This window comes from Anser brachyrhynchus (assembly GCF_964034855.1).
Source record: "Anser brachyrhynchus genome assembly, chromosome: 3".
In the NCBI taxonomy this organism is placed as follows: Eukaryota; Metazoa; Chordata; class Aves; order Anseriformes; family Anatidae; genus Anser; species Anser brachyrhynchus.
In genome coordinates, this window is record NC_137696.1 from 36,217,784 (window position 1) to 36,239,167 (window position 21,384).

At 37.9% G+C, this 21,384-nt stretch overlaps 2 protein-coding genes and 1 long non-coding RNA gene across 4 annotated transcripts in view; 2 read left to right on the top strand and 1 right to left on the bottom strand.

Annotated features, from left to right (window-relative positions):
- KIF6 (kinesin family member 6) overlaps positions 1-4,555 on the top strand; it is a 174,151-nt gene extending 169,596 nt beyond the window's left edge. The window contains exon 22 of the mRNA XM_080585369.1: positions 1,990-4,555. Coding sequence (XP_080441495.1) covers positions 1,990-2,006 — 17 coding nt within the window. The 3' untranslated portion in view covers positions 2,007-4,555. The remainder of the gene's footprint in view (positions 1-1,989) is intronic.
- Positions 4,556-9,263: 4,708 nt separating this feature from the next.
- On the bottom strand, positions 9,264-16,620 carry LOC308192515. Of its 2 annotated transcripts, none has more exons than XR_013948867.1 (3): positions 15,553-16,620; positions 11,944-12,090; positions 9,264-9,501 (listed from the first exon to the last, which is right to left on the bottom strand). It is a non-coding gene; the product is annotated as an uncharacterized lncRNA (long non-coding RNA). The 2 variants fall into 2 exon arrangements; XR_013948868.1 differs by lacking the exon at positions 15,553-16,620 and adding an exon at positions 12,192-13,214.
- LOC308192514 (potassium channel, subfamily K, member 16-like) lies at positions 9,939-18,314 on the top strand. The gene is made up of 5 exons (XM_080586147.1): positions 9,939-10,204; positions 13,220-13,334; positions 13,875-14,041; positions 16,505-16,670; positions 18,090-18,314. Exons 1-5 carry the CDS (start codon positions 9,992-9,994, stop codon positions 18,311-18,313), a joined length of 885 nt encoding a protein of 294 aa, XP_080442273.1. The 5' UTR covers positions 9,939-9,991; the 3' UTR covers position 18,314.
- Positions 18,315-21,384: the final 3,070 nt, after the last annotated feature.

Consider the following 21,384-nt stretch of genomic DNA (forward strand, 5'->3'; position numbering starts at 1 on the left):
CACTTTAAAAATCCTTCTGAAGTTCTGAAGTTCTGACTTATTTTCTGACTTAATTTCAGAAATTCTTCTGAAGTTCTGACTTATTCTGACAATCCTGGTAGTGCAGAGCTGAATGGCGCAACCAGTCACTAAGCAGGGGGGAAAGAGTAAAGAGGATTCATAAATATGACCTGCATATTATAAACACTTGGGGACCTGATGTGTCATAGATATGAAACAGCTCAGCAGCAAGTTCTGAGAAGGATTTAGAGTCAACCTGGCAGATTAAAGGCTTCTTTTACTGGACTGAAAGGAAGACTTCCCTGATCTGAAAAATGGAGCAGGAGTCATTGATCAAAAAGTTTGTTAATTCTGATGTAGCAAGATGAAGGGACCAGGACCGCTAAGGAAGTACTTTGCTGTTCAGCACCATGATGGAACCTGAGGATATTTATGAAGTGCTGAGGTAGCTTTTCTAACTGGGATAAGAAAATGGTCTAAGTGACTGCCTCCCCTACTCCCATATCTCTAATAGTGCTACATGTTCCCTTTTCCTGTGTGCACAGCCTGGCACAATATACGGAGTAAAGGATACGACCGGGTAGAGTCCCCAAGGTTTCAGACTGCTCACCACTTTCTCCTCTGATCTTCCATGAAATTAAAGGGACAAAAGTTTCACATGGGGTATATTTAACTACAAGACTTCTTGCTTCATCTCAAGCAAGGTTCTGAGCTTGTCTCAAACACTGCTTAACTGCCTCTTCTCGGCTATTCTTTCTGTCATCACTTCACTCTTCCTTGACCTGTTTCCAGACTCATAGACTAAAAGGAGAAGAGAGTCACAATAACTTCTTTAGGGTTGTATGCTACAAGAAATTTCCAATAATAGTTGCATCCAAAGCAAATGAGAACTTGAGGGTCGTACTTTTTTTTTCTTTTTTTTTTTTTTCCAGTGAGGTGGGGATGGGGACTTGGTTTTGTTTATAATATATATATATATATATATAAAAAATAGGTAAAGTGCAGATAAGTAGGGAGGATGGGTAGAAGAAGAGCAAATACAGTGAGAAAAAAAGAAAAATAAAGTATTATTGGTCTCAAACAGAACTTTTCCTCAATAAATCTCGAACATCTACAAGATAAAACGGAAAGAAATAATTGTGCCAGAGCCATTGAGTTTAGTCAGACAGCTTTGTACAGAAGCTGTGTGCTGACTCCTAGTCCAGCTCTCTGCAGCTGAGTTGTTCAATAAGAATTTCTGCATTAACACACAAATGTATGTACTCCTTGCATGATTATTACACAGTGTGCCATGTAGGAAACAAAGTGAGAAGGCATAAGTTCAGCCAAACCAAAGTCCACTAGGTCTAAAAAATGTCAACATATTGCTCTTTCCTTTGCTCTTCCTTTATTGATCCTGACTCTTACAAACAGTTATATCAATATCTTAGAAGCAAACTGAGGGCCCCACTTTGCATTAGCTGAAAAAAAGAAATAAATAAAAGAGGATAAATGTGTGCAGAAGCCAATGGAGTGGAAAATACGTTTCATAAACAGAAAGCATGGGAATGCTCAATATCCTTAGTGACAGTAATGTAAAGGAGATAATGAGAGGTCTCAGGGAAGATTAGCTCAGTTTGTAGTTTGTTACCATTTGTTTTCTAACCAGAGATGAATTAAAGCAGGTACACTCACAGGGGCTTGCTGAGATTGGTAAAGCATTGTAACAACAAAATTGGAAAGCTTTTTAGAAAGAAGTACTCTGCAAATATATGATTTTTTTTGCCTTGGTCAGTCTTGAAGTAGAGGAATGAAAATGCAGAAGAGTAGATGTTTTTTGTTGTTGTTGTTTTGTGGTTTTTTTTTGCCTTAAAAGTTTTAAAAGTTTAAAACTTAGAAGTTTTAAAATACCTTATTTTTCCATTCTTTTGTTTTGCATTTGTGAAGTTCTTTTTAAAACTGATAACACATCCTGTAATATAATCTAAAGTATTCTTTATCTCCTTTCAGGCTTGGGGAACAAATGAAGTTCTTGTTGCAGTCCACAATTTCCTTTTAGAATCTGTTAAAGACCTTTATTATTTACCTTCCTCTTCTGTTTAGAAATAGGTACAAATGACTACTTTGGATGTACAGATTTAACTGGTAAGAAAGTGAATAGGAGTGACTTGTATTTGACAGTGAAATCCATTTCTCAAGGGAATGATATCAGAAAATTTGCACTCAGTATCTTCAGCTTGCATTAAAATTAAGCAAAACTAAAACTGATCGGGAGTTTGCTGAATATGTTTATTTATTGGGAATTTATTATCAGTTTTCTCAATACTAAAATTATCTAATGTGTTAATGCTTTCTAAAAGTTAAAATTATCTAATAAGAGCATTACATCTGTAGTCTGGGGAACTTTTATTGTTACTGATGGATTGGTATTTTTCTCCTTTGTGCACTGGAAACTTGAGAAGAAATTCAGGTGAAATTGACTTGTTTTGTCTCTGGATTTGCATAAAGCTTTGTTGCTTACATCTAGTTGGCATCTAGAGATGTCTGCAAAAATAGTAGTTACAAAATCCTACAAAATTCCTTTTGGACCTTTTTCTGCTTTTTATTTTTTCCCCAATAAATAATAATTTTCATATCTGATTATTAAAATACTGATATTAAAATACTGATATTGTACTTTAATATGAACATTCATTTTTATTGGAAATAAATTCTACATTTTAAATTTTCCAAAATGTTTTTCTTCCATTTGAATACACTAAATGTTATTCAAAATATAAACCTTCCCAAAATATCCGGATTTCAGACTAAACAGTGACACTTGATGGGCTTATAGCAAAAATGAACAAATAATTGTACATAATAAATTGTACAAATAAATAATTGTACAAATAAAACATAAGATGAGATGTGAAAATCTAAGTTCATTTATATATTGTATACAACATAACTTCACTATTGACTCAATATTACTTTATTGCATAATACCTGGTTACGCAATAACTTATTTTACTCTTCAAGCCAAAACAAGTCCAAAAATGCAACGCAAAACAGAGTCAATTCTTCTGAGATATACATACCTTCAGACTGAAACTGCTGTTTTTCATGCTATCAATAAGCTTACAGTCACCCATTTGGAAGGGGTTACGTTGGTCATACAAAAACACAAGAGTATACTGGCAGAAGTCTCATATCAATCTCAAAGATGTATGTCCTCAAGTTGCTGACACTGAATTCGGTGGCAAATTTATAGTTATTAAGAAGTACATCATGAATTGATGTGTTCAAACCTACAGAAGATATCCATCAAATTAACAACTAAGATGAAATCAATAAAGAAATATTGAAGTTATACTTTTTTCTGCATTTCAATTTTCTGTAAAAATAAGCACTACTACCACATATGTTGGTAAACTTTATGCAGCCTGTAGGATGTACAAGGTGAGATGAAAGTCAGATCTACTGTTGCTTTGAGAAAAGAAGAGAGAGTTGAGGATTTGATCTCCCCCTTTCATATGTCTGCTTTGCTGGAGGTTTTATTATACTGCCCAAATTCTGCCAGGAAGTTTGTCTTTATTTTTCTTCTTCAGAGGTCATTCTATTATAGATACACATTCCATTATATATATACTGAATTCATTTTTATATAGCTTCATTAAGGACCACCATCCTTCCTCCATCTAACCCAGCAAGCTAAAGAAGAACCAACCAGAGGTTCCAAACCATTGCTGGGTGAAGTAGCTGTCTTTTCCTCATTTCAGTAAAATCTCCATTACAGTGATTTTTTTTGGAGGTGGCCAAAGGAGTATTACTGGTACAATAGCTCATTTATTTTGACATTGAAGCATTTCCAAGAGCTTTCAGTAACTGGTTAAGAGAAAAATCTCAGTATTATCCTGGTAAGACCAATGTTACACTGCTGTTTCTTGATTATTACATATCCAGTCTTTTGTTCTCAGTTTGTCACACCTAAGGTGTTTGCTCACCTGTATTTTTCTGTTTGGTTGTTTTTCTTTTTTACAATATTGTAAAATCAATGTGAAATTTAATCACTATCAGCAAAGTCATGCCTGATTTGCAGAGAGATTGCAATGCCTGATTTTGCTCTGAGATTAAGACTATACACATAAATATATAATAAGAGCTTCAGCAAGAATGCATCCAAAATAGAAAACATAATAATAGAAAACAATATAAATAAATACAAATGCAGAAACCTTTTCTTGCTTCTTTTGAAGATTTCCATAGTATCCTGTAGAAAGAAAAGTTTGTTGATTCATACATAATAGTCTTAAGAAATAAAGCATACATTTTTTTTGAAAAAATGCTTCTACTCTTCAAAGATTATCTTTTAGGTCCATAAGAAGATTCAGGTTGGAAGGGATATCACAAGCTAAAAAACATACTTGCTGAAAGCATCATCAGCTATGACAGCAAACCAATCTCTTGAGGGCTTTGTTCATTCTGAACTTGAAAGCCTCCAAGGATGGACACTGCACAACCTTTCTAAGCAATCTGTTCCAATGCTTGATTTCACCACCAAAAATAAATAAATAAATAAATAAATAAATAAATAAATAAATAAATAAATAAAAATCCATATGTCCAGTCTGAACTTGTCTTATTTAAAGTAATGGCTATTGTCTCTGCCTCCCATTATGCCACGCTGTGAGAAGCCTGGCTCCATCTTCTTGATGGCCTTATAGCTGTCAGAAGGCAACTGGGTTCCCCTACAAGTCCTTTTGTCCTTTTCTCTTCATGAAAGAATTCATTGCTTCAAGAAAGTCTGTTTGTCCACAGATTAACAAAGTTACTTGTTTTAATAATCTATCTTCATATAATGTCTAGATTAATTGGAAATAACCTTAGCATTTACCATGCTGAAGAAATAGTCTGTGGCCCACTTTTATAATGGACCTGAGTCTTGCCTAAGCCACCTTTAAAATACTGTCACAAAGTATAGAGATTCTCATACATGGCCAACTCCTATCTATTCACAGTGATAACTAGTTGCTGGTTGTTTAAATGTTTATATGGTAAATACAATATATTTATTATCTTCAACCAGAGCAAATCCAACCAGTCTTGTTTGTGGAAATTTCTTGGGGCAGTAGTGGTACAGTGCTGGATGTCATACAGATACTTCCAGGATTAATTCATGCCAGACATTGTGGTTCATCTCATTTCTCATTTCAAGGCATTTTCAATCTTTCCATATGGTTTATTGTAGGAGAGGATAGACATCCACTGACATCTCCTACAACAATATAGTTTCTGGGAGGGACAGGTTATGATGTAGATTTGTAATGAAGGCTAAAGGGCCTGTTCTCATTCATGCTGAATCTGCCAGGGAGCTATGCCCAGTCTGGTGCCATGTTAGTGAAACCCTTGAGCTCACCAGTTTTGAGAAAATGACATAACCTTATGTTGAGTTTATTTTGCTTGGAAGATGGACACACCCAATTCAATCTCCTGTTTTCACTTCTGTATTTGTTATGAAAGAGGCTTTGAAGTGGAATAATGAGGTTCACACACATTAACAGGGTAAGTATATATTGTAATATCTTCCCATGGAGAGGGTTTATTGGTTTGATAAATTATAAGATGCAAGTGTTTTATGTTAGTAGTATAAATTCAGAGCACTTCGTCAGAATTAAGTGTTAAGATCTTGTAAGTGCAACCTGTACCAAATATCCATCTGGTGAAATGATGTCAATAAGATGAAAATCTGGGAATGCCTTGCTAGATATAGCTTTTTCGGTAGCTCCGTACAGAATTTGTTTGTCTTTTCAAAGTTCATTGTTAATAAACACAATAATTGTACTTCTATTTTTAGATTATTTCATAGTAATCACTTTTATTGTTGTTTAAATCAATGTTAAATGATCTTCCGTTATTATTTTCTGTTTCACTTCCTGTAATGTTTGCTTTGAAACCTCACCAATAAGGCAACCTTTATCTGAAAATGCTCCATGTTTTCACCTATGTGAGTGTAAATCAGTAAGTCAAAATTACTGGCTTAAATTTGGAGTGGGAACAAAATCAGAAGTAGAAACTTGCCAGATGGCAGTGACATGCCTGAAGAAATGCACTAAGTTACTGCTATTTATATTTAACATGGTCCTAAATAATTTCCTTAGCACTTGTCATAAATCATTCAAGGAGCAAGACGAGTTCAAAACAATTCAGTATTTCCATGTATGAGTTGTTCAAGCTGTAGTGCATAACCTGAAGAAGAATGGGTCCCTGGATCTTTGCATCCAGTTTGTCATCTAGTTCTGTTCAGAGAAGTTTCTTTCAGGAAAACTAGTCCTAAAAGTCATCCTTCATCAGATTTTTGAGGATGACAGATTCAACCAAGGTATCTTTCAAACACCGAATTACTTATTTTAGAAAATCTTATTTGTATCTATATAAATTAGTCTCCTGTTGATCACAATGGCATTTTTTTCTGGCTTTTGAAACATAGAGTGAGGAAACTATGTCATTTATTTTAGGCCTAATTTTATTTATTATCTGTACATGTTTAAGAATTGTTAGGAACTGTAACAACAATAGGTGAAGTAATTGGAGAACTCTGAATCCTTTGTTTTGCTCCATGTAATATATATAAGGTCATTCATGACCTTGATTGTAGGCCAGGGTGTCATTTTGGTACCTGTCCTTTCCAGAGGGCTCAGATTTTCTCTGGGGAAAGTCATTTATTACAATAGCATTGAGGGAGGAAGATAGGAAAACTGAAGAACTAATCAAGGAGGTCAGATTCAGATCTGGATTCAAAATACATTTTGTGAGAATTCATTCCGTAGCTTTGAGACTAAATGCACTCTTGTGTTTAGCATTGGCAGGGAGCACTGGAACAGTAGGACCTTTGAGTAACAGTCAACTTCCAAGTTTAGCTACAGTCAAGAACATTTTTTTTCTGTCATGAATTTTTATTTCTAAAGTTTGTGGACTCAATTTTTACTTATTTTTAGTCAGAAGACTATTATAGAACCATAAGAGAAGTTAGATTAGACACGGTGCTTTGCCATCCCATCATCAAAAGGGATCTGCTAACACTATTACTTTGGTATAGTATTTATTAGTCTTTCTACCTGGAAGCTAAATTTCATTTCCAATGTGGTAAGGCATGCTGAGCTCACTCTTCTGGATTTAGAACTCACTCAGAAACCATGAGTTTTCTCTTTAATTTCAATTTTATATATTTGAGTTTCTTTTTACCTGCGACAAGACATAACTTCTGGGCTACTGCACAGAATCTTGTTTTATTCCAATGTGGTAACCTAAAATTAGGAAGAAAGAAAGAAAGAAAAAAAGTTTTGCAGACAGAATATTGATGATTTCCATAACTTGAAATCTACGGATACATATTTCTTTAGCTTTTCAGTGGGAGTAAATATGGCAACATCAGTGACTTACAGACTGTTACCTTTCACATTTTCAGAACATGCTATTCTATTCTTTTTACCTCTGTGGAACTGTGCAAGTTTGTGAAAATACTTTCTTAAACATGTGCTTGTGATTTTGCTCTTGCATTTATCTATATGGTCATTCAGCTATGAAGTTGTTCATCCCTAACTGCATATTTACTCTTCAGTTTCTAGTGCACATATAATCGATTTTTTATTTTTATTTTTTGCTTCTGTCTGCAGAAGCAGAGCTTTCTACATCATCTCCAGGACACATCTTATCACATATTCCATGTGCCTCTCAAAGTTCTCTCCAGCTGTTTATTTCCCATTAATTGATTTTTATTTTTTTAAGTGCTCTTCAAATAGCCATGGTAAAGATGAGAACACCTCCTCTGAAAGCTTATTAGAAATCATTTCATTTGTCCAACACTGCTAATGTTGAAATACTTTAAGTAGGAATATCCAAACTTCTATGATTAGCAGTAAGCACAACTTGAAAATTTTAGTGACTAATTTCCAAAGCTTTCAGAAAATTAAGATCCTAAAACTAAGTCTAGGCAGACATTTTTTTCTTAAGGCATAATACTTTAGACTTCTAAGTGTAGCAGCTAGAATGCTTTATTGAACTGAACTGAATAGAGCAGAATGGGACATAATAAAGGTTCGGTGCTTTATCTGATCATTAATAACTGAATAGTTTAGTACCTTTAATTGTGAAATCTACTTCAACTGTGGGAATCTGTCTCAGCCCAGCTACGTGCATATGTTTGCATCCATTCCAGAAAACCAGTAGGCTAGCATTCTCTTGGACCGGCAGAAGTAGGTCTTCCAAACTGTAACGCAACAAACATCTGGATCTCTCACCAGAGACAGCCCTGCTAGTCTTATAGGCAGTTGTGCAACATCCCAGGCTCATTTACCCATAATATTTCACAAGGCACGGAACAACAAGCTGTACCTTTTAATTATGGAAGACAGTATCTAGTTCTTGCTAGATACTCCAGATGTAAAATTGCCAGTCATCCTCAGCACAGGCTATGAGAAGGTCTTCCATCAGTGATAAGTAAATTGGATATCTCGGTTGCATCAGAGCAGTTTGGTTCATAATGTTGTTGTGCTTGGCAATATCAATGCAACTGTAACTTCTAGCTATCGTGCGTCAGTTCAGCTAAAAAATCCATGCCAGAGCACCAAAGCTCTGCGTCCTTACATTTTGCACATCTCTACTGATTGCTTCCTGTCCCCCAGTCACAGCAACAGAGCGGTCCCAAACAAAGTCCAAGATGTTCTTCTGGGAGTTTTCCACAATACTCTTTGCTTCCCACAGTGCCAAGAAGCCTTCTGTTGCCAATCGGTCATCCTCTTCTGGGTGGGGGCTGGCTGCAGGCTAGGAGCACAGTTCACGTGCAAGGGGCAGGGATTTCCCTGATACGGATATGAAGGAAAACATTTTTTCATTGTTTTTCTCTGAGCACTACTTCTTGTTCGAAGGTAGGTGGAAAACAATTCTTAATACTAAGCAAAGGGGATGTCTGTACCCAGAACATTTTAATGGGAAAGAGTTGAACAAAATTGCAGCTCTAGCCACATGGCATTCTCGCTCTGTGTGAGAGTTTTTTTTCAGAAGCAGTCTGGCGTGGATGACTCTAGCCATAAGGGTCTTCCTACAGAAAAATATGCAAGTCCTGCTCATTTTCAGTGCGTGATAATCATCAGTGCTCCCAGGAGTGAGTCTCTGATACTTTTTTAGCTAACGATTAACCTGAAGCTCTCCTTCCCCCTTATGCATTTGGACATAAAAGGACAATACAGAGACTGAAAGCAGCAGGCATGAGTGATTCCTTCTCTAACTGTGTGGACTAAGGGGTGTTGAAGTGTGGAATCATCTGACAAAGAGTCCAGGACCAGCAGGCAAGGCAGTGAGGGGCTGATCTTTTTCTGGTTAAGAAAGAAAGAGAAGCTCTGTCTTGGGACCAGGCTGAATTCAGGATGTTTTTGAGCTTCATCACGCTGCTTTCACTGGTACCAGCAATGTTTGTATGGCACAGACGGCAGCTATTGACTTTTCCATTTATTCAGCTCCATAGTCTTCTTAGTTCTGGGGAGTCTGTTGTAATTAGAGAGTTTATAGTGTTTTCTTGTACAGAAGTCTAGTGTTTAGAGTAAGGCTTTACTTGTGAAGATTTTCAGAGTCTATTTGTGGCTCTACATTCATATGACCCTGGGTAAGTCATTAAGCCAGTTTTATTTCAGCTTCCCAGCCTGCAAAACAGTGCCCATCTCAGAGGGTTTGTGTCAGGCTTCATTAATTTCATTGAGATCTTTGGATAAAAGTTGTTTTTGTAAGAGGAAAATGCTATGATTCACATTCTTATTAAGCTATAAGTGCTCTCCTTTTGTTCTGGATAGAGAAAGTATGTGGAGGGATAAAATTTACCTGTTAGTCTCATTTTGTATAGAAAAAATATATTTTGTTAGAAAAATCTCTGGCACAGTTGTTGGGAACTCCAGTGTGTGATTTCAGGGTGCCTGGGGTAGTGCAGATCTTGGGACAGTAACCTAGTAAGTACTAAGCAGGGACTCGCAGCAGCAGCAGCATGCCCTTTCTCACAGTACCCAACTGGCAGAACAGCTGGACTCCACTGCTGGTACTGGGGTATCTCTTTTACCTCCTCCTCGGTGCTATGGTGTTCCAGCTGCTGGAAAAGCAGGCAGAGACCCACTCTCGAGACCAGTTTCAGCTGGAGAAGCTCAAATTCCTGCAGAACTACACATGCTTGGATAGGCAAGCCCTGGAGCAGTTCGTACAGGTAAGAGGAACAGGCTCCCATGATTTTGGCTCAAGCATTATTTTTGTTAGAAGTAATTATACTGTTTTGGCCAAACATGTCATAAATTGATCTGCTAAACACAACGTTGGAGGACTAACTGTACAAGAGAAAGGCAGTGGTTTCTCAAGCCCCTTCCCATACCACTTTATTTTGATCTATTCATGAACACCCAAATGCTGCAAAACGGCTAATGAACCTTTATGTTACCTTATAATACCTTCAGCTTCATGTTTTGTAGCTCCCGCAGTAATTATTGCATGGAGATTATGCATGGGGACAAAAACGTTACAAGAAGTAGGTTGCCCTGCCAAGGTACTTCAGCCCAAACTTGCACAGATTTTGCCCTTCTTTATTACCAGAAATCATCTATTGCACTTGAAGGCAGTCCTGCACTTCCAGGCCTCTAAACAAAAGATGAAGTCAGCCATCATAAGCTGTGTTATTTATCATTTATAATAAGTGCTAAAGAGCTCTTATTCAATATGACTTATCAATGACATCTTCAATTACATTTTAATCTATTCCTCAAAACAGGCTGGAGATAAATTACAAGCCCTCACTTGGTATTATTTATGGACAAATCCTGTCATTCTAGTATTGTAAGAAATGGGCAAAAATCCTTGAATTATCACTTTCTTCATGCTCAAAATTTCTCCAGACACAGAGCTGGGTGCCTAAATGGTTTGAACTCTATCTCTCAGGTCATTAAAGCTGACAGAAACACTGAACAGGATGCAAGATTGCACTGTCTGAATCAGAGGATTTCCACCAAGGCACATGCTTCAGATCAACATAAAAACCTAGATTCTATAAACGGGTGTAAGCAAACAGTGAAGTTCAGATCAAAAAGGGAACAGAAGGTGCCTGAACTCTGTCTACAAGGACAATGTTTTGATGATGACTAATACTGTGACATGTTTTTGGGGAACATTTGGCTTTCTCCAGGAAATGACTGGAGTTTTCAAAAGCTTACATGCCTGAAAAGTCTGCTTTTCTTCCAGCTCAGCTACACCAGTTAGTGGTATTACCCACTTTTCCCTTGGCTCTGTGGTAACAACAGTAGAGAAGAAGACCCTGAATCTCATTCTAAACCGAATTGGGATAATTTCTAGGGTTAAAAGGCTTAGTTAAATCTCTGGTACCCTACAAACCTTAGGGAGGGTTCATGGATGCCCAGATCCTCCTCTCTGGCTCCCGTGGAGCTTCCTTAGACTGCTGGGCCTCTCAGACAATCACATTTTGCTGCCTCTCAGCTGAGTTAGATACATTTTCACACGTCAGCTGTTCCAAACAAAACCGGTTGAGGGCGCCAAATTATCAGCTACAATGCACCAAGCTTCAGAGTATTCAAAAATAGTCTTCTGCCTATAAATGACTCACGTGTCATTTATAACCCCTGTTAAGAAATTAGTCCAGCTCTTACAAATAGTAGGGAATAGAATTCTTTCCAGATGAAATTTCTAACTCTAAAACTAGTGCAGGGAAGCAATCGTCTCACTGTACATTTTATCTGTATGGTCAAGGAAGCCGGTTCATAATGTCAGAAGTTCCAGCCTAAAAAGCGTGACAGTATTCATAGACACAGCCACTAGATTCAGTCCACTCAGCTGACAAATTTGTACTTCCTTATTTCCACTTTTTAAAAACTAAATCCTGGAATCTGAGAATCAACCCACATTTCCTATTTCCATATCAATTATCACTAGTAATAGACTTACCACCATGTGTCAAGTTCTTCCCATTCTGAAACCAGGCCTTTAATGGATAAGTTCTTTGTCATACTGAAAAGAAATTCTTCTGGCTCTTCAATCATGAGATCACATACAATGATGCCTAGCTGGCCTATCTGATGGACTTGAACAATGCTGTTAACGAAGAATAACATTAGCTATTAAATTTAGGATCCCCAATCCACCAGCACAGATAATATAAGCTAATATTGCCAAACCAATGCAAAATCAGTTACCTTGTCATGGATACATTCATCAGATAACCAATCTTTCTGGCAGTAGTCAATATTTGAATCAAGAAAGAACATCTTTGGTCTAATGCTCATGGAACCATCTAAGGCTGGAGCTGCTGTTGAATTCTGTTCATGTCCTGCTTCATAAAACATTCCATGGAAGCAAGAGTGTGAATTCACAAGTCCTTCAGGCATTTGGCAAAATGATGAAGTCTGTGACCTGGACTTAAAATTGGTATGTAACAAAAAAGGATTCTTGAAACTCCAGCCCGTGAGCAGAAGGCAACCTGTTTCATACAGAGTATCCTCAGGGAGAACAAAGGAACACATTCTTCACTAAGGCAGCTTATAAGGTATTTGATATACAAATAGGAGCTGGATCTTTTTTTGCACATAGTAGTTTTATCATCTGGTAAGAGCTATCTGGAATGGCAAAGTATATTTCATTAGCTAATCTCCAAACCAGGAGAAGCCTGGTATCAGCTGAAAATTACTGGGAAGCCATAGCTAAAAAAGTAATCCATCCTCACTAGTACTTACATGCTGGAAACAGAAATGAGCATGCTCCCCATGCCCTTCCCCTCAGGTACAAGCATGAATTTACATGTGCCCAAATTTAAAATTGGACTGCAATGACTATGCTAGGAAGGAAAGGAGAGAAACTGTCTGTATTTTTTATGGCATAACTTCACTTAATTTTCCCAGTTTGATGTGTCCGGGGACACCCTCCATTCCCCTCCCCTTAGCCTTCAAGTAGTTGTGGAATCAATCCTACTTCAAAGGCCAGTTCTCCATTGATAAGAGTTCTAGTTCCTGGCCAGCTCTATTTCAGTGTTTTACCATGTCAGCATAAGACCTCTCTCAGGTCATTTTAGTCAAACTCTACTCAGTTATCTGCACAATTTATTGCTCTGTTTGCTCAAGATGGAAAGCAGCATTTACTTCTCTGCTGTTTTTTTTTTTCCAGACATTTTTCCTGATCTGCTCTAATGTGTTGCTCATCTTTGCGCCTTTAACCTCTTCTGCCTTAGGTCCTTATGGAAGCATGGGAAAAAGGGGTCAACCCAGAAGGAAACTCTACAAATCCCAGTAACTGGGACTTCAGCAACTCCTTCTTTTTTGCAGGAACTGTTGTCACCACTATAGGTGAGGAACTCTTTTTTTCTTATAAGCTGGGGGCTCCTCCATCTGTCCTGTAAAGCCCATGGAAAAATAAAATTGGAGGACAGAATACACCTCTAAGACCAACTTGAATACTATGGATTATGTTTTCCTATCAGTTTTAAATTATACCTGTTATGCTTGTTTATCCAGCATATTACACCTGCAAAAACAGCCAAGTACCTCTTTGGCACAGGCAATATGATATTGTACATGCAGAGTACCTCCTGAGGTTGCTTTAAAGCACTCAGTTGCACTTACTACAAAATCAGAGACCTAAAGAAAGTTGCAGTACTTGCTAAGGGTAGTATTTTCCTTGTTAAATGTTCTGTTAGTAGTAGTGAATGCACAGGGGTCTATCATAAGCTATGGCAATTTGTAGGCAGATTTCATTGTGGAAAATCACAGGCCTCCAGGTCCCTGAAGCTTAATAGAAGTAAGCTTCCAAGCCTAGGAAATTGCCATGATGGCCTGCAGCCTGACTGTGAAGTCTTTTGATGTAGCCGTTTCCTTTTTTTGTTCCAGGTTATGGTAACCGGTCCCCCAGCACCGTGGCAGGACAAGTTTTCTGTGTGTTTTATGCCTTATTCGGGGTGCCGCTCAACCTGGCCTTCCTTAATCAGTTGGGGAAAGGCCTCAATGCTCATCTGATGATGCTGGAAAGATGGGTGCAAAAGCCAGGCCGTGCCCAGGTACAGCATGAATCAATCTATCTTTTTTTTCCACTGTTTCAAAACTAGTAAAAACTGTTTTTTAGATAGTAGTAAGGCTGCTAGGTTGGGTCTCCTGGAGAGTGCTTACATCTTTTTGAACTGCAGCAATTACATTGCCCTCTATATCAGAAAATTGATATACTGTATTTATATATGATAGCTTTAAAGTAATTTCCTTTTGCCTGAGGGACTCCAGATTTGCCTTTTTAGACCCTGATTCAGCAAAACTGTTAAGCAAGCGTGGCCTCAATTTTGAGCCGGGTTTTTAAGTTGTGGTGACTCTAGCAGAAAACGTCCACATACATGCATTGCTGAATCAAGCCCTTATTATCTTGCCTATGCTGGTATCTATCTCAGAATCTAGGTCTGCATTGTGCAAAGACAAACTATTTTTATTGGCCTGCTAATCTGGCTGAATTACCTTCCCTGATTGTGCCAGTAATTTAGCACTTCCTTCCTTTTTTTTTTTTTTTTTTTGAAATGTAAATAAATCGTCCTTCTCTTTAGCTATAATTTATTGGTGAGTCACTGAACTGGTCCAGATGTATTGGAATAAGGGAAACACTGATAATATAAAATATGTGAAGCTCAATTGTAACAAAGTTAATGCATGTTTCTGAGTAAAAGTTCAATGTATTGACCCCTTTAGTTACCAAAAAGGGAGACTAGATGTGTTAGATATGTTGAAACATTTCAGAGTTTCTACCTACACTGGGAAAGATTTTCTGGTGAAGCCATATAGGTACCTCCAAATGCAAAGTTAATTTATATGAGCAAGAAGTTCCTTAGCTGACTTAACGTATGCCTGTTCCTCAAATACATGCAGCTCTTCCACCAGAAGAACTTTCATGCTACTATAGCTAGATTAGCTAGATCTTTCCTGATATTTTCAATGGCAATTCAGGGATGTGATCTTTTCTTTTTTTTTTTTTTTTACCTACAACTGAATCATCACCTCATTGTTGGCAATGAGGGGTACCTCCTATGAACAGATAAAGCTTTGGACCTTTATCTGCTTCTTCACTATGAAAAGCCTCTCCCAAGAAATTGTTTAATCTCCTTTTAACCACAATTTAATCGTGCCTTGGGAAATTAATTAAAATAAATTCTTCCTCATTCCTGACTTACTTCCTCTACCTTATATGTTGGTACCAGAAAGCTCTTAAAAGCCAGGGTAAAAAGTAATAGTGTGAATTTCAGTATAGAGTTTTATATGATCTTTATTATCTAATTAAATACTATCACACTTCTGGAATGAACTAAATGAGAACAGAAATCAACTATAACATGTCGATAAGTCATTCTCAAAATGCTTCACAAATGAGGTCAGGATTATTATACAGCTGGAGAGACATGGTACATAATGCAGAAGTGATTTGTCAAAGTCACCCAGTAGCCTCATGCCAAGTTTCCCTAGTTTGAGCTCAGCAAACTGTTTTATATGTGGGATAATACAGAGTGAGGTAATAAATAAATAAATAAAAAGATACCTGGATCTTCCATTTTATAAACAAAGTGGTTTGGCTTTTCATCATGTCACAGTAGGCACATGCATAGAAAATCCTACTCTGGTTTGAATGCCCTTGAGGGCATTTTTAAACGATTGCAATGAGTTTGCATCAGACTATACAGCACTAGTCAAAAGTTCACCAGAGCCATGACTGTGTTCCCTGGCAACCCATGAGTTTCTGATCCTCAATTCTTAGATCAAACCACTGGGCCATTCCCCTGTCGCAACCCATCCGCAGACCTTTCTGTGTATCTATCTGGTGCAGCCACATATGCTGTAACTTAGCTGGCCTTAACATTTCCCAAAAGGCAGTTTGTAATGAGAGACACAGATCTACCCCGTGCTGACAGAAAACAGTTCTGCTCTGAATGCTTCTAAGTTTAAAATAAAAGCAGGCAAACTGACTTCACTCAAATTTCATCCAAACATATTTTTGGCTGAGCTCTTGCAAGCCACTTTATAAATCTTTGGAAGCAGTCACAGTAAAGAGAACCCTAATTTGTTCTTGCCAATCTTTGTATCATGAGTTATGCAATACTTGGTGCTTTTCCTAAAAGACTGGATCCAAGTGATTACAAGAGCATCTCCATTTGAATGGAAATGTAAAGTGAGCATTTCATTCCTATGGTTGCTATAGTAATTTTGAAAATATAACTTGAGTGTACTTAAAAACTCGTTGCAAAAAGCTTTAAAAAAATCTTTTTTTTTTTTTTTCCTAATTCTGAGATTGTTTTGGATTTGTGGTTAGGTACAATATCTGTGTGCAGGATAAACAGCAAGGTCAGCCTGCAGTGCACAGAAGCATTGGTTTATCCTTCCCTGTTTGGACATTGCTCCCAGCAGGAGCAGGTTTGTGATTAAGAGCAAAACAGCAATTTCCACTAAACAGATGCTCACTGTTATTTAGCTGCCGTCTTCCCTTTATCTTTCAGGTAGTTCAAACACTGGCAGTGGGTGTCTTCCTGACTACAGGGACCTTGCTATTTCTGGTGTTCCCACCACTGGTTTTCAGTTACGTAGAAGGCTGGAGCTATGGAGAAGGCTTTTACTTCACCTTCATCACCCTGAGCACCATTGGATTTGGCGACTACGTAGTAGGTAATAATAAGGATAAACATGGGTAAATTTTATCTGTCTACCTGTATTATCACCTCGCTGGGAGGTGCTTTGCTGAGATTTGGTACTCTAGTATAAGCTTAAGTACAGAGAGCATAGATTCCACTATAAATATGGTATGAGAAAGAGAGCTGATAGTAATGAGATGATTTATGACATGGACATTTTTCTCTTGGCAGCTAAGCTGAGAGTCACCAAACTCATTTCATGTATACCACTGAACAAACAATTCAGCAGTGACTATGTTGAGGCTGGTATGAATGTAAACCACATGTGATAGGTGGAATATAAATGAAATCTCATTGTCAGTATTAAGACTTTGAGCCATGCTCTCCTAATAGTGATTTGTTTCAGCAATTGCCTACCATTCCCAATACAAAATCCTGTCAGATATAAAATGCTAAGTACTTACAGTATGGATAATATTGCTAACAAACACAGGACAGCTGTGGAAGAAATAAAAATAATAAAAATAATAATAATAATAATAAAAAACTTGTGAGAGTACGTAGTCTTTAAAGATTTAGGCTGAAGCATAGCAATAGAAACATGTGAGGGGCTGCCTTTCTGTCCACTTATTTGAATAAATGCTCTTAACACAGTACATATAGTATGCTTATTTAAAAACAAACAAACAAAAAATCAAACAAACAAACAAAGAAAAAGGATCAGTTACTTCATAAGGGGTAGTTCTCTTACCCTAGAAGTCATAACTATGTCCTGAAAGGAGAGAAAGAGAGAAAAACCCATCCCACCCTGACCATGGACACTATGGAACTTCACAATGACCTGGATGACAGAGACTAAATGGATGGCTGCAGTGCTGTTGTGCATCTGTATCAGCTGCACCAACTGCTCATTTCTTGGAAATACCAAACTAGGGGTTAAGATTTTCATAAACACTTAAAATGGCTGCATTTCCCAAATAATATTCTCCAAGTGATTTTGAACCCTGGTTACCAAAGTATGTCACACTACAAAAAGAAATCACTATATCACTGAGGTAGTAAACCGTACCTTCTGAAATCAGATGAGATCCCCTGTGTGTCTCTTGAGTAAAATTTGGCTAATATGGATTCAGCAGTGTGATTCCAAGACAATGTTTGTCTTTTGTCAGCAGCTGGGAACACTCGGTTTTGTTCAGACCTAATAACTGTAGATGTGACTATTTTTATTATATAGCCTCAATTTCAGAGATTTGGTGCCAACTGTTCAAAGCTTAACCTGAAATTTTGATCAAAAAAGAAAAAGAAAATAATAATAATAATTGATAAAAAATGCCCATAGATCACACAAACTTGGTAAACATGCACATCTGTCGGGGAGAGGAGGGGAGGTTATGACTATGTATGTTGTCCAAAGCAGTCAAGATTAATACGTGAAGTTTCATGGATTTTTCAGGCACAAACCCCAACAAGCACTATATCCCACTATACAGGAGCCTAACTGCAATTTGGATTGTTTTTGGCTTGGCCTGGCTGGCTCTGGTCTTCAACGTGGGAGCTGACTTGATGGAAAAATTCCTTCAGCTGAAGTGGCACAAGCCCGACTTAAGCTTGGCAGAAGGAGACACAACCAAACTGGAAGATGAACCTGAGCAGCCTAGAATCCACATACCTACCTGAGCAAGGTACACAGAGAGAAGTCTTGAAAGAGCACCTTTCATCAGGGCATGAGCCAATTAAACCTTCAGAGAAGTAGCACACATGGTAAAACTGTTCCAGGATTCATCTTGCACTTCTCACTCAACAAAGGCACCTTCTCCTGCAGTAAGCAATTGCTATCCTTTCTTTTTTTCTATTGGAATTCAGTTCAGTTCTCATAGCCATTTGTATTCAAGGAATCCAGGGTGACTGCCTCCCAGCTCCAATAAGAAGTGCTGTCACCAAGAATCGCCAGTGGAAAAAGTCAGGTACAGAAATCCTTCTTCATTTCCAAGCAGAAAGCAAACAAAACCCCAAAGAAATACCAACAGTAATGTCCACCTGCTTAATGGCATCCATCCAATTAAGATTTATTTGATATCATCTGAAATTAGCAGCTTTTATATAAAATGATAACATTTCTTTAGTTCCGGGGCTAAAATGTTTCTCTCAAATTTTATGTCTATCCAGCACTGTCTGGACTGTTACAATTCTGTTTAAAGAGAACTGACGGCTCAGAGCAGTCCTTATCAAGTTCATTTCACAGCCACCCAAAACGAGCACTTTAAACTAAATCTCAATGCAAGCAGATTTCCTTATTTCCAGCCAGACTACAAATATTACTAGAGTCTGTCATTTGCTTTGGACCAGTTCATTGAAGAACTACCATGCACTGTACAGAACTGATTCTGTCCATTTACCTCTAAACAAGGCTGATAGGCTCTTGTGTTAAATCTGACCTCAGTCGTGCATGGTGCACTAGCAGTGGAACAGGGAGTTTGACTTTATCGCAGTTATTGCAAGACAAAAGTAGCAGCAGCCACCTCCAAAGAGGCAGAAAAGCCAAAGGAGGTCATCCAAACACCTTATAGCAGGCTTGTCACTGAGACAGAAAACTATAGTCACACTTCATGTTAAAGTAAACTACAGAAACTTGATTAAACAATTATTCATTCACCCAGAGTACCATACTAGATTGTTTATAACCATCACTAACACATTCTATGGATATGCTCACAATTATGTACACACTGCTATTTGTTCAGTATGTTTGTAACTCGTATTAACCACCAACTAATTCTTTTAAAACTCATTTACAAATGGAACTTTAATGTTAAAGTGTGAGTGAAATATGACTGGGCATGCAGACCAGGCCCAGGCTAATCTATGGCTGGCAGGCTACAGTAATATCAAATGTCAGCTTTTCAGCAGCTACTTTGATATTTCATTTTGGGGAAGTGTCCATAAAACATGTAAATACTTGTGTGTAAGTTACAAATCTCTTCTCACATACTTTCTGTCCTAGACTTTGACTTCTAAGGAGAGTCCAACAGATGCTTGCTCTTGCATCTGACTTAGTGCTTTCTTTATTTCTTTCTTTGGTGTTCATTGCTGACTCCTGAATAGCGCAGCCTGGCTGTCAAATCTGAAATGCTGGCATGTAAGAAAGCCATCTGTAGTTTACTCATTTAAAAAATGAGTTTTCCAATGCTTATCCCAACTGAGATTTCCCTGATGTCTTACCCCTACCTACCTCACAGATTCTATCTCCTTGGTCTCTGCGTTGATCTTCCTTAGTCATTCCCATGAATTTCTGCAAGAATTTTTTTTGTAACCTCTGTCACTGACACCTCTATCCTGTCTGGGTTTTTGGATCTTTGCAAACCACTTGAGAAACATACTCTTTCAGGATTCTCTCTTCTTGGACATAACATTTGTACATGCACTTCATAACATCATCACCTTTGCTATACTCTGTACCTGTCTTGTGACAACACTGTAAGACATTTCTGGTCTGTTTGTATGAAAGACAAAGCCAAAGTTCTACTGAATTTATAACCAGTCGGTTTCCTTCGCTTCGCTTTTTCCATGCTGCCTTGCTTTATCTAGTCACAGCCAGCCATAAAACATTCAGTAGTGTAAAGGTGATGATATAAACTGTTTTACACTATGTTGCATGCCATAAAAAGTGATAACGAGGTTTATGAGGGATAAAAAGCATGCATACACTACTTACTGGCAAAGTGTTTGTTAAAATCTTTCTTACTTGACATCTGACCACAGGGAGTTTGGGTTGCTTTTACCTCAGTCCACAAAATTATCCCTGTATCTGATACTGATTTACAAAATAGCAGCACAGCGAGACTATTTTCTGAAATTTTTGCTCCTGCTGCTTTTAGTAAGGCTGACAGTAGCTGCAGCAGTTCTCAAGCTGCCTGCCAGAAGACTCAAAATAAACAAACAAAAAACTCAAATCAAACATCTGGCCATACTGGAAAAGAGAAGAAAAAGATACTGATGACCTCCCCTCTGTTATACAAGTAATAGAAATTTCTTTCTCTCTTTGTCAATTTTTCAAGATCTTAAGAAGTTCCTAAAGGTCATGTTCATTTGTAATAAAGCTTATTTTGAGCTACACACTGGAAGCACTGGCCCAGTTCTTGTGCATGGATGGATCAAGTGCTTCTTAGTACTATTCCTCTAACAAAAAGCTGGTCAACAATTATCAACTGACGAGCTAAGAAAAATAATCTGGAAGAATTGTGCGGTCATGACAGCTTACAAGGAGCCAGAGGAGTGCACAAAGAGACTCTTAATAACCTGTTTTACCAGTGAAACCCTGCGCAGAATGGAGCCCACACAACCAGCTACGAGATGCTCAGCCTGGCCGCGCAGAAGACAGCACTTCTGAAGGACGTGAACTCAGCTCTGCAGCCTCTGGCAGAAGCAGTGTCCCAGCTGTGTCCACATCCCATCTGTGAAGTAGAGTAGCAGCACGTTGTCCTGAGCTATCATGAGCAGCCCAGAGCAAGGCGAGAACCAAACCTTCTTCCAGGCTTACACTTACCCTTTAACCTCACTCAGCAAGCCCTTTCTCATCCTCCAAAATTTTGGTACCTTCCAGACAACACCAGAACATCATCTGCAAATATCTGAGCCAGTCTCTCTGGAGATTTAAAATAGAAGGCTGATATACAGATATCCTCCTCAGGTGTACAACACTTTATTTCTGATTGCAAAGTGACATTGCAGAGAATATTCAGGAATATGAG